We start from the raw sequence: 14179 nt of genomic DNA, 5'->3' as shown, positions 1-14179 counted from the left end.
TATACAAGCCAAACCAAAAGGATGGCCAAAGTACATATACTTTATGTAAGAAATCACTGCCTGGATAGCCCTGTAGCAGAACATTTTCATAGAGCCCATGGTAGCTCAGATGACAGCTTCATTTTTAGTATTTTAGCTAGACCACATTCAGAAGGGGGGGGGGGGTTCATTCACATGGTTTTTGAAATGGAAAGTACATTTATTCTTAATTACAGAACTACACAACCCAAGGGAATGAACTTGGAAGTTAACCTCAATATTTAACATTATAATACTGTAGCATTATGTGAAGATAAAGTAAATTGCTTGTGATAATTTAAAGTATAAAAATATGTATTTATAGAAGGTTAAGTATGCTAGAGGAGCACAACGTGTTACTATGTATGTTTAATTGTGTATTGGATTTTGAATTATTCATAAGCACTTGTATTTAAGAAGCTGCTTGGTGTAGTTAAAGTTATTACTGGAAGGCATTTAGCCAAGGTACCAGAAGCACCACTGAAGCTTAATTTGGCAGCAACACTTATGGCTCCAGTTTGTGTTTTGTTCTTTTATTGCATTGGTGATTTTGCAGTCTCTGAAGAAAGGTCCTAACAAAGCACGATCTGGACCTAGAAAAGGAATCAAGTTATAGTGCTGTGTAAAAGTATGCACACAGGACCAAGTAGCAGCTTCTAGAATCCAACCCTTTCCAAAAGCCACAGATGAAGCCAAGGCCTGGCAGAGTGGATCTTGACCCTGCCTGCAACAGTTTTTGTTATGTTGAGTATAACAAAAGATAACAGCCTTAGACAACCATTTGGAAATGGTCTGTTTTGACACAGGTTGTCCATTCTTCTTACCTTCACAAGAAATAACTGAATGATCCAAAGATCTGAAAGATTTAGTTCTGACAAGATAACACCCGAGTTGTCTGTGGACATCCAAGTAATGGTGTATTCTTTCTCCCTCGTATTTAGGTCCAGGAAATAAAATGGGGAGATGGATAGTTTGACAAAGTAAACTCAGACACCACATTAGATATAAAAGAAGGATCAGTTTCTCAAAAAAAACTCTGTCTGTATGGGAAATGAGAAAGGGTTGACTCACCATAAAAGTCTGCAACTTAGATACCCTTCTTCCAGATGTCAGAGCAATCAGTAAAACTGTTTCCATGTTTATAACCTCAAGTCAGCTAGATTAGTTGTTTATATGGAACAAGGGTAAGCTGCTTTAACATAAAATTAAAATTCCAAGGAGGAGCCATCAGTTTTATTGGAGGCCTCTTATGAAAACCTCTTTCAAGGACATTTTGACATGAGACTGCACTGAAAGATGAGGATCCATGGGCAGACATGCTGCAACGGATGATAAATGAGCCTTGATAGAGAAATAAGAAAGGCAATAGGATAGTAATTCACACAAATTTTGTAGAACCAGATAAAAAATAGCCCTGATTGGGTGCTGGTTATGTTGTTGGCACCAACTAGAAAATTGTTTCCATTTGCTAATATATGATTTTGTAATAGCAGGCTTTCTTGCCTCCATTAGTACCTGCTACACATCTTCAGTAAACAGGTACCTAAAACGAATTAAGACTCTATCATCCAGGCAGTCAGCTGAAGTTGACTGATGTCAGGGTATTTCAAAAAGTACAGTTTTGTACCTACCATAAATGTAGATGTTCGAGGATCCACATTGCTGCAGTCCTAACAATTGGGTAGTCCGCTGTCCAGTCGGCCCGAATACCAAAGTATATGGCTGACGTCGGTCAGGGCGCATTAGACTGACGTCAGTACATCAGGGTACTAATGCGCATGACCGACGTCATATCCTCAGTCTTTTCTTGCCCCAGATGTCAGAAGACCCTAAAAAGACAACATTACCAGCATATAACCTCACCTACACAACCACCCCTAAACACAGAGGGGAAGGAGGGAGGGTAAATTGGACTGCAGCAATGTGGATCCTCGAACATCTACATGTATGGTAGGTACAAAACTGTACTATGTTCTTCATTCCACATTGCTGCAGTCCTAACAATTGGGTAGAATCCCAAAGCAGAGGTAAGGGAGGCTGGCAAATCATAAAGAAGCAGGAGCTGACAATATGCCTTGCAAAATAGCTGTGGCAAAACCAGCCCTAGACTTAGAGTAGAGAGGAAGGTGATAATGCTTAGAGAAAGTATGCACTGAACTCCAAGTAGCTGCCTCCAAAATATCCTTAGTTGCCACCCCCCTTAGAAATGCTGTTGAAGTGGCAGTAGCCCTAGTGGAATGAGGCCTAATCCCAGCTGGAATCTCTTTGCCATGATGGGAATAACAAAATGCAATGCAAAACCCAATCCACCTAGAAATAGTTTGTTTTGACACAGGCTTGCCCTGCGAACTCAAAGCAAAAGAAACAAACAACTGCTGAGACTGCCTAAAATCCTTAGTCCTGCTTAAATAATAACGCAATTGCCTGTGTACATCTAAAGTGTGCAAAATCTTTTCCCCTTTATTTTGAGGATCTGCATAAAAGTAGGCAAATGAATAGTTTGGTTTAAAGCCACACTAGAAACCACCTTAGGCATAAAGGAAGGATTAGTACGTAATGATACCCTATCCTTATGAAAAATCAAAAAAGGCTCAACCGCCATAAGGGCCTGCAACTCAGAAACCCTTCTTGCAGAAGTAATGGCCAACAAAAAAGCAGTCTTCCATGACAAGTATTTCAGTTCAGCAGTAGCCGAGGCTCAAAAGGTTGTAGAGTAAGTTTCTCCAACACAAAATTGAGATCCCAAGCAGGAGTAGGAGCTCTACGTGGGGGTCTTATATTCTTTGCCCCTCTAAGAAATTGCTTGAACAAAGGATGTGAAAACAATGGTGGGTCACAATCATAGTGAGCTGAAATTGCTGCAGCATGAATCTTAATGGAAGAGAAAGACAAACCTTTGTCCAATAACTCAGTAAGATATTGAAGAGCCACACTCAAATTAGGCTCAGAAATCTCCAAATTCTTTGCTGCAGTCCAAAATAAAAATCTCTTCCATTTTTCTGCGTACACTTTCCTTGTACTAGGTCTTCTGGCTTCCATAATCACATTTAAAACTTGTTGAGGAAGTTGAGACCTGCTGTCTTTCAAAACAGAATATGCCAGGCTGTTAGATGAAGAGAGTGAAGCTTGACATTGAGCAGGTGACCGTCCCTCTGAGACAACAGGTGTGGAATCAAGGGTAAAGGCCATGGAGGCTTCCTTACCAGACTCCTCAGTAATGGGTACCAGTGCTGCCGAGGCCAATCTGGAGCTATTAAAATCATCCTTGGCTTGTCTTGTCTGACCTTTAGAAGCACCTTTGAGAGAAGAGGCAGAGGTGGAAAAGCATACACATGAAGATTTTTCCAACTGAAAGAAAGAGCATCCACTTTCCAAGCTGTGTGATGAAACCTCTTTGTGCAAAACTTTGGCAGCTGGTGGTTTAGTGGAGAAGCGAACAGATCTATGTCTGGAGTTCCCCATGACACTGTCAATTTTTGAAATACATGAAGATCCAGTTTCCACTCGTGGGGATCCATGATTTGGCTGCTTAACACATCTGCTAAGGAGTTCTGTGCTCCCGGCAGAAACCTTGCCTGAAGAGTTAGTTGCAAGCTGAGCGCAGTCTCCCATAGAATCATTGCTTGCCTGCACAATGGGTAAGAATGTGTTCCGCCTTGTTTGTTGATGTACCACATGACAGTTGTGTTGTCTGTTAGAATCAACACCTGCCCTGGAAGAAGTAACTCCTTGAAAGCCATTAATGCAAACTGGACTGCTAACATCTCTTTCATGTTGATATGTAGATGCTGTAGTCTGGCAGGCCACTTGTCTTGTATCCACTTTCCATTTAGATGAGCTCCCCAAGCAATGTCTGAGGCATCTGTCGTTAGAATCTGACTCGCCTCTGGCCGGGTCACAGAGAGTTCCTTGTTTAGGTGACATTCCTGAGCCCACCACAAAAATTCCTTTTGAATGCAAGGTATTATTTGAATGACAGTGTCCAAATCCTGGCAGTGCTGTGTCCATACATTTTTGAGATACCATTGCAGCTTCCTCATATGCAGTCTGGCATTGGGAAGCACCAGAATACAAGATGCCATGAACCCTAAGGCTTGAAGGACTGTCCTTGCAGTCAGCCCGGACTGAAGAGATAGTTGATGGAAGTAACTGGAAAGATTCTTTTGTTTGTCCGGGGTTAAAAAGGCCATCTGGGCTGCTGTATTCAGTCTCACACCCAGAAAGCACATGTCTTGAGAGGGTACTAGACTGGACTTTATTTCGTTCACAGAATACCCTAGGCATCTTAGCACTGCTATGACATATTCCAAATGCTGTAGAAGGTCTTCCTTTTCTTGAGCCAGAATCAGGCAGTCGTCCAAGTAAGGATAGATTTGAATTCCTTTTAGCCTGAAGTAAGCTATCACTGGAGCCAGAACCTTTGTGAATACTCTGGGCGCAGTAGATAAGCCAAAGGGCAATGCAGAGAATTGATAATGAGAATTTCCAGCTCGAAAACGCAGATACTTCCTGCAACTTAGTCTTATAGGCACATGAAGGTAAGCTTCTTTGAGATCTAAAGTTACCATCCAGTGATCTTTGCCCAGCAGAGGTAAAAGCTGTTGTAACGTCAACATTTTGAACTTGGGAATGTCCAGATAAGTGTTGAGGATAGATAAATCCAAAATTGGTCTCCACGTGCTCCCCTTCTTCGGTACTAGGAACAGGCGAGAATAAAATCCTAGGCCCCTTTCTGGCACAGGAACTGGCTGAATGGCCCCTATTTGAAGCAACAGAGAAATTTGCTTGTGAGCCTCTTTTCTTTGTAGAGGAGGAATGTCTGGCATGCCTTTGAAAGGAGGCAAGGTATGGAAATAAAACCTGTAACCGTGGTGAATGATATCCAAAACCCATCTGTCTTGGGTAATTAAATCCCAATTTTCTTTGAAAAGAGCCAGCCTTCCTCCCAAAGGTGCTGCCAGGCGAGAATGTACTGGCAGCTGAAAAGGTAGGTCATTGGGTCTGTTTACGAAAGGACTGACCCCTGCCTTCACCAGAAGACTGAGCAGGTGAACTCCTGTTCTAGGCCTAAAGAACCTTGTGCTCTGCCCCTACCACGTCTAGACCTACCCCTAGACTGGGAATCATAAGCAGGATATGTCCATCCCTTAGTAGGCCAATTTCTACTAAACTTGGAGGCTGAACCTGCAAAAAATCCTTAACAGTTTGCATAGACTTAGCCTTGTCCTCCATTTTCTTCAAAACTGCTTCCACAGGCGCACCAAACAACACATCAGACTGTAAAGGAGCATCCAAAATCCTTGTTTTAACATGCTCAGCTAAATTCTGATCCCTCAACCAGGCGTGCCTACGAAGAACAGAACCAGTGGCAGCCACCCTCGAGGAGGCCTGCACAGCATCAAAACCACATTGCAGGGAATGTTTACCCACCTGTTCAGACACATGAACTAAATCCTGCAACTCTTTACACTCAATACCTGCTGCCAGAGCATCCACCTTAGATTTCAACTGTGAAAGGAGGTAATTCTGATATTTTAACATGTGAAACTGACAATTCAACGCCCTCATGGCTAAAGTGGAAGAAGTATACACTTTCTTTCCCCATCTATCCAAAGCCCTTGCCTCTTTATCAGGAGGAACAGGATTTTTAACAACAGAGGCCTTCACACCTTTAGGCCCCTGAGAGACAGTTTCCGGGTCTGCCGTAGGACTCTTAAAAAGATACTTATGAGCTTCAGGCACCCTATAGTACCTATCCGGTTTAACTGGGGCAGGAGGAAAAGAATCAGGATTCAGGGAAGCCTCTGCAAAAACATCTTCCACCACATTCAGAACAGGAGGTATAGCTAAAGGCCTATGCTGGGGTAAAAACAAGAATTCCCTAAGCCTCTTCCTGGAATCAGAGAAATCTTGACCTTCCCATTTAAAATGCTCCCTCATGGAATGCAGAGTCTCTGAAAATGAAAAATCCTCAGGAGGAGAAGCTGAAGGAGTAGAATCATCCACATCAGAATCAGAATAAGGAGGATACTCCTGCAAGTCTTCAGCCGAAGACTCAGAAGCCTCCGAACATTGCTCAAAACTCTCAAACTCAGGTTCCACCCTAGGCCTCTTATCAGGAGGGGGCATAGAACCCCTAATCATAGTAATTAAATCCTCTGCCATTTTAAGCATATGTTTCTTAGGCAAAGACCCTGAAGCACTAGGAGAAACCCCCACTGAAGCTAAACTTGGCCTGCCTCTCAAAGAAGCCTTGGAAACAGAAGGGGAGGCCCTAACCACCTTAGGAAGAGAGGGAAGAACAGCCACCTGAGAAGCCCCCTCAGCCTGGCCTACTTCCTGAGAGGACACATCTTGTAACAGTAAAGTCTCTCCCTGAGACTCCAAAGAAACTCCTGGCAGAACCTCCGGCTCCACTGAGCCTTCTAGAGAACCGACGTCCGGGACTGTCGGTTCTTCAACTCTAGGCTTTGCTGCTTTGTCCTTGCGCTTTTTGGCCGAAGCGGGCGTCGGAGCATCCGACGGCATTTTATAATTACAACGCTTCCCAAAAACTAACCTGGCACAGTCTAACCTTCTCTTAATAGTGCGTTTGTTAAATCTAGCACAAGAGCGGCATCCAACAACGTCGTGCTCAGGCCCTAAACAAGGTATACACAAAGTATGGTAATCCCTATGAGGTATCTGTTTCCCACAAGAAATACAGTTATTCACTTTTTCTGACATCCGGTTAAATACTGAGGCAAGAAAAATCCAAAATATTCCCCAACGGGGTACTTAGCCAACTTTGATTCGGTCTGAAACTCTGACTTCAGAAACTTTCAGAACGCCAACCTGCACTCGCAAAATTGCTTCTGCGTCGGACCATGCGGCAAAAAAGACAGAGGATATGACGTCGGTCATGCGCATTAGTACCCTGACGTACTGACGTCAGTCTAATGCGCCCTGACCGACGTCAGCCATATACTTTGGTATTCAGGCCGACTGGACAGCGGACTACCCAATTGTTAGGACTGCAGCAATGTGGAATGAAGAACATCACCACTGTCCTTGTGTGAGTAGATTCAGTCTGAGGAAGCTTGTGATAATTGCCCCTGGACTCTTCCAAAAGAAGAGAGAACCACAGTTGCCTGGGCTAGAAGGGAGTCATCGCAATGATCTCGGGGGATTCCTTCTGAAGTTTCAGACGTACCCTGAATATTAGTGGAGAGGTGGAAAAGTCTACAGGAACATTCCTAACCAATGAAAAGAAAAGGCATCTGTCTTGCAGGCCTTCTTCCAAGGAGTCCTGCAATAGAATCTTGACAGTTGATTGTTCAGAGAGGCAAACAGGTTTACCTGAGGAACTCCCCAGAGATGGATCAAATCTTGGAAGACCCCCTGACCTAGTTTCTGCCCTGGTTCTGCTCACTTTGTCTTCCACACAGTTTTGCTCTGACAGAGTGTAGGATGTCTGTAGAGTGAGATTGTGTTGAGAAGCTATATCCCAAGCTGCCACAGCTAGTCTGCAAGGGTTACCCCCTGCTTGTTGATGTACCATATGACTGTGGAAGTCTCTGTAACCACTTGAAGAGGTCCTGGGGACCAAAGATGGTTCAGAGAGTTAAGTGCCTTGATCCGGGAAAGCATCTCATTGATATTTATGTGCCTGTGCTAGTTCTTGGTGTCCCACACCCCCTATACTTTTATCCCTAGTGAAACTACACCTCAAGCAAAGTTTAAATCATCTGTACTGACTGACTGCTTTGGAGGAGGGAAGGAGACGAAATACCTGAATTTAAAGATATCTATTGTCTCTACCAAAATATTTCTCTTCTTACAAACCCCAGGACTGGAATTTGAAAAGATAAAAGGTGTAAATGCTGTGACCAAAGAGATTTCAGAAACCATTGTATCCTTTTCATGTGCAGTCTTGCCAGGGGTATCATGAAAATCATAGATGCCGTGAGACCCAAAATCCTGAGGTATCACTTTGCAGTGACCAATGAGCAGAAAACCTCAGCTAGATCTAGATAAAGATCTATTTTTCATGTGAAAGAAAAGTTTTTTTTAACTGAGGTGCTTAGCTGACATTCCAGGAACACAATATTGTGTGAAGGAATCCAGAAAAACTTTTGAATGCTCTTTTGGAATTTCAGCTTATGTAAGACATCTCTCACCCAAGAATGAGATTCCTGAAACACTGAGAGAGACTCTGCAAAGATAGGCAATTTATCTAAATATGGAAAATGTGGATACCCTGTAGCCTGCAATGAGCTACGACTAGAGCTAGTCACTTTGTGAACACTCTTGGTGCAGTGGATAATCCAAAGTTTAAGGCAGAGAACTGATAATGTGATCCAGACACACAAAACTGTAAGAAATGTCTGAAGTCTGGATGAACAGGGATGGGATGATAAGCATCACTTATGTCTAGTTTTAGCAGGAAACTTAAAAGAGGAAGAACAGGTAGCAATGAAGTGACATCATTTTGAATATGTGCACCATCACAAACAGTTTCTGGAAAGAAAGATACAGAAAAGGCCTCAAAGATATTTCTTTCTTTGGCACTAGGAACATTCTTGAATAAAACACCTTCCCTACTTGGGAAGGAGGAACTTATTCCTTCTCTCCTTGGGACGTAATGTGATGAAGAACTGGTGAAACAAGAGAGTCTGAATTGGAGGATGAGGAATGAGCCTCTGGAAAGGGGGGATTTCCTCCCACTGCCATCTGTGATCTTGATGAATGATTTTCAGAACCTATTTGTCAGAAATCATCTGTTGTCAAACAGAAAAGTGCAGATTCTGACTTTCTGGAAGAATAAGGAGCAATAACAGGACAGGTTCATGAGGTCTCTTGAATACTCATTCAGACTTGTTGGACAATACTTGGTTTTGGGAGGCTTGATGCTTCTTTTCGCAACACCTTTGCCATTTCTTCTTAAACATTTATTTAACTATATTTTATTCAGACTGTTTACTCTATTTTTTTTTTTTTTTTTTTTTGCAAAAACTAGATGAGGAAAAAGAAAATCCCTTGGAAAATATGGAAAAGGAGGGTTGAAAAATCTTAGGGATTCCCTGGATCAGCTTGCCCCTTTCATCACACTTTTTAATCACCTTTGTAGTAGAGGGGCCAAACACTACATCTCTATTGAAGGTAGAATTTAAAATCATATTGTTACATAATATGAGAGGCTCTGAGAATGCAACTATGGACAACTCCTCAAAACAGTACCAGTAGCCACAGCCCTGGAAGAAATTTCAAGAGTCATACAAACAGTGCAAGCAATGAGTAATGACCTGTGCAATAGAAGAAACTAAGTTATTTAAAGAAGAGTTTTCCTCACAAAAAGAACATACAGATAAAACATTCATCATACTTTCATAATTTGTCACAGCAAAATTTAACATATGCGCTCAATAACTCAAAATTCTGAAAATCAAAGTTGTGCATGTATATACTTTTTCACATACCTATCAATAACATATCCATCCTTATCAGAAAGATTAGGATTGGTATTAACTAAGTGCTTAGCAGCAGCAGTAGCTAAAGCTATAGCTGCTGGGTAGGTTTTGGAAAAAAAATATGTGACCGGTGCTTTCCTTCGTACTTCCTTATAGAAGCTTAACTTCTACCGCCTGTGGAAACCATGAACATTTTTTTTTTTTTAGAGGACTCTTGAACCTACTACCTTAGGGTCAGTTTAATTTTTGTGTCATAGGTCACCCACCTCCTGTAACTAACTCCATTGCATTTATCAACTAGTGTTGATTTTCTTTTGCCATTTCTCACCCCAGTCATCCAACCTTTTCTCCCAGGTCAGTCTGCATTGCCCAGACATCTGCAACATACCAGAATAGTCTGCTCCACACCTTCTACATTTGTGATCCTTCCCTCCACATTCTGTCTGTTGGATAGAGCCACTATGTATAATATGTCACACTAGTGGAACCATATGTGGCCCAGCCCCTTTAATGTGCTGCATACATCAATGGCCTCCTACCACAAACACTTGACCATACAATATTTTCCTTTCACTCACTGACCCTTTGTTTTTAGCATTTCACCTCCCTACCTTTACCTTACAATATCTCCATGGTTTAATCCTACCATAAACACCACCTTGTCAAAGTATAGAGAAAGAAGCAGGTATCATGCTAATGAATGTTATAAATCTCCTTTTTCCTAATTCTTATTATGTACCGATTCTTGTTTAACCTCATCTCTTACTTTTCTTCACTGCACTATAACTTTCTTTCCAGCCCTGTAACATCTTCTATCACCTTTCATTCTCCTCAGGATGCCAGTGCCATCTTGTACATCTGCCCCTCTTTGCTCATTCGCTCTCACTCTTCACTATCAGTGTTTGTGTGGGATCGCTCGCTCATTCCCATTCTTAATTCTCAGTGTGTGTGTGTGTGTGTGTGTGTGTGTGTGTGTGTGTGTTTGGCATCGCTTGCTCGCTCACTCTTCGGTGTGTGTGTGTGTGTGACTGCCAGGGATCGCTCACTCACTCTCATTCTTCACTGTCAGTGTGTGTGGGATCGCTCACTCTACCTCTTCATTTTGCGTGTGTGTGTGCACGTGCATGTGTGTGTGTGTGTGTGTGTGTGTGTGTGTGTGTGTGTGTGTGTGTGTGTGTGCGTGTGTGTGTGTGTCTGAAAAACTGAAGTAGAAGTATGCAAGTCAAACTCTGCCCTTAAGGGCGGAGTTTGATTTACGTACTTCCATTTCACTTTTCCGTTACACTCCAAGCTCTCACACCGTTCCATAAGAAGTTTCACTTCAAAAAAATGTTAAAAGACTGAGGAACTTTATACATCCTATCTGCCTTTTTAGGGGCACATGGCTGACTATCAGAAAAATTGCAAGCAGTAACACACATCCTCTAAATCAGACAGAAAAGGAGGAATGGGTGCAGGTGTTGCAAAGCCCTTCTGTAACAATTCATAGTATTTTCTGAAGGATTGAAAAACCTCAGTGTTCTCCCACTGAAAACACAGGCACATTTAAGCAGTAGTCTCAGAGAAACAGAAACCCCCACAATGAGACCCAGACACTGAGCTCTCCTCTGAGTCTGAATCAGAAATCTGAGGGAAAACCCTGCATATGTCCATGCATCTTCCTGTTCAGATATAGAATCTTGAATTTCTTCAGGAAAAAAGGAATCCGTCTTTGTTTTTTTAATTGAAAATACTTTATAAGAGGGATCAATAGCCTGAATTAAACTCTATCCCAGACCCAGTAAACTACCCCTATCCAAATAAAATTTGGGATGAGTACATACATGCTTATTTTTCACATCTCTTTTTTTACAGAAAAATTGTGTCAATCCTGTTACAGCATGTAGCAGGCAGCAGCAGCTTCCCCAGAGATGGGTACAGTATTCTGGCACAACAGGGAAAGGGTCCATGTTCCATCTTCGAGGACCAACAACTGTGGCTCTCCCTTGCCTACTGAGGGTGCTATACCAGAGGGATCTGGAGTAAAAAAAAAAAAAAAAAAGACAACAAATGGCCACAGTAGAGTCACCTACTTGCAGCTGAGGCAAACTGCTAGCCTACTGTGTTAGCAAAGGCTGCATACTTTTTTTTTTCTATTTGTGACCGGAAGAAGGACTGACTGTGAGACCAGTAGCCTATTCCATGGTCAAGATGAAAATGGTGTCTCTTTCCTGCAGGAGACAAGCAGCAATTGCCAGTAAACACTATAGGTTCACACAAGTTACTTTTTTTAACAGAAAAACACAGTAAAAAGCACATTAAAACACTATGCTAGCCCCACAAAAGTAGAACAAACATAACGTCTCCCCGGGAAAAAATGTTTTCATTACTTTACACCACTTTTAAACTTACAGAAAAATGGGTACTCCATTTAAAAGTATGTGAGTGACCAGAGACGCCATTAAATCACAACACTCCAAGCTTTAAAATAACTTTCCTGAAGAACATCAACAAAATTAAAAAAAATAATGGAAGTTTTTCCCAAGGGAAACTTATCTGCCTAGGAAAGGAAAGCATAAACTGGCCTTCAATCCTTGAAACATTCAAAGGAGTATACTCTTTGGCAGCAGTAAAGCTCTGAAGGACTTTGAGCCCAAATTTGTCTTTTAGTGAGGTCAGCTTGAACTGCCTAACAGTGTGGGCGCACAGAAGGTGCCCTAAAATTTTGGAAGCTGGCCAGCTGTTATATCCTGGGCAGGATATAACTCATTACAGCTAAGGCTACTGAAGCAGTGATCAATATTAGGAACACCAAGCCTTCTACTTAAGTGGAAAATCAAATGCTATTCTGATGCTCCATATATACACCATTTACAATAGAGGAACATAATGGTGGACTGGACAGACAGTATTTTATGGCAGTTAAAAAACAAAAACAGAATAACAAAGTCTAATGTGAATCACCTCTGCAGGGCTGTAAGAAGAAGGAATGGAAACTACAATGTCAGAGATGTCGATCTCTCTCAGGACGAGATTCTGATTCCAAGAATGGACACACTTGGTAGTCCCTGATCAGAAGATGATGTGGAAAATACCAATGGAAATCCTGGGTATCTATTCAAGGAGTGCTAGGGGCCTAACCATGGATTTACAACAGAAGTACCAGGAACCTTACTCTGGATTTACAATAGAAGTACCAAGAGCCTAACAATAGATTTACAACAGAAGTACCAGGAACCTTATTCTGGATTTACATCAGAAGCACCAGTAGCCTAACCACAGGTTTACAACAGAAGTACCAGGAGCCTAACCATGGGTTTTTAACAGAAGTACCAGGAGCCTTACTCTGGATTTACAACAGAAGTACCAGGAGTCTAACCATACATTTACAACAGAAGTACCAGGAGCCCTACTCTGGATTTACAGCAGCCTTACTCTGGCTGTATTTGGGGACTGTAAGGCAGCTTGAACAGAGCTACTGCAAGGAATAATTTGTTTCACTGAGAGACATAAAAGTGGACTAAGAAACACAGAACTAAAATTTCCACAATCAGAAAGTAACGGAAGAAACAGTCCAATCAGGCATTCCACCACAGAAGCAATTTATTAAAACAATAAAGATAATAGCAGTGATAAAAAACGATGAAAACTTCAGTTACTTTCATAATCGGGTGACCTTTTGTGACTTTCAGGATTTATTTTTTTTTATATTTGTTTTCATCATTTATTTTTTTCACTGTAAATGAACTGTACTTAACTTGAAGAAATTGTCTCCACTGTATATATACACACACATACACACACAGGCTGCCTAGCAAAATCTGACAAGGTTAAGCTCCTTTAAATTTTTGTCATAGCCTTAATAGTAAAAACAAATTCCTATAATTGCATACTGTACAATACAACTACAAGTCAATAAAATGCATACCTGATGCTGCCTTTCACTATGCATCTGTTTCAGTTTCTCACACTCGAGGAAAAGTTCATTACTAATTTGTTCCTTCACAGCAACAGTCCTGCTAGCGGAGTCCTGTGCTGATTGTAAGGAAGCCAGTTTCAGCTCTAACTGTCTCAGGGTTTCTCCACTGCCATTTACCTGTGTAATAATAGTGTCACACAAATATTATGCTTAGGATTATATACAAAGTGAAAATTCTAAATAATACAAACAACATATTTCAAGACAATGAAAGAAAATAACATGCATAAAATAAAATCTGAAATGTACTTCAGTTTTCTAAACAGTATATACATGCAATATAATGTAAACAGTATGTTTTTGTACCAGATCTCTCCATAGCAATAGTCCCAAAGTTAACCTATACTCAGTTATTCAGGCTGATGAACTAATAAGTCTTCTACAGGAAAGAGAATTAGAGAGAATAATAAGCTTGAACAGATGAGATAAGAAGGTACATCAAATAAGAGGCTGCTGATTAGATGGCAGAATGTGGCAGGACTGATGTTAAAGTATTTGCTAAAATCTGCATAAACACTTGAATAAATTTTATAATTATACTAATTTTGGAAAATTAACAATGCTCCCAAATCATCCTATTGACCAGATGTGCTCAAAATACACAATGGAACGGATTCAATAATACACTAACAAGAGAACTGTAGGCTAGGCAAAGCAAACAAGTATATCCTGTCCATATTAGCTGATCTGTAACAGCACCCTCCTCATTCAGTAGACTGCAAGTATTTCTCTGCGGTCATTCCCAGGTTGGCTA

At 41.4% G+C, this 14179-nt stretch overlaps 1 protein-coding gene across 2 annotated transcripts in view; it reads right to left on the bottom strand.

Annotated features, from left to right (window-relative positions):
* LOC122797053 (polyamine-modulated factor 1-binding protein 1-like) overlaps positions 1-14179 on the bottom strand; it is a 2450839-nt gene that overhangs the window by 1999665 nt on the left and 436995 nt on the right. For both annotated transcript variants that reach the window (XM_044065829.1, XM_044065830.1), the window contains exon 8: positions 13375-13542. In XM_044065829.1, coding sequence (XP_043921764.1) covers positions 13375-13542 — 168 coding nt within the window. The remainder of the gene's footprint in view (positions 1-13374; positions 13543-14179) is intronic.

The sequence above is a fragment of the Protopterus annectens genome, chromosome 3.part0 (assembly GCF_019279795.1).
Source record: "Protopterus annectens isolate FY-2018-M chromosome 3.part0, PAN1.0, whole genome shotgun sequence".
Classification (NCBI taxonomy): domain Eukaryota; kingdom Metazoa; phylum Chordata; order Ceratodontiformes; family Protopteridae; genus Protopterus; species Protopterus annectens.
The sequence above is the reverse complement of the archived record's forward strand: the minus strand, read 5'-3'. Positions and strand labels throughout refer to the sequence as shown.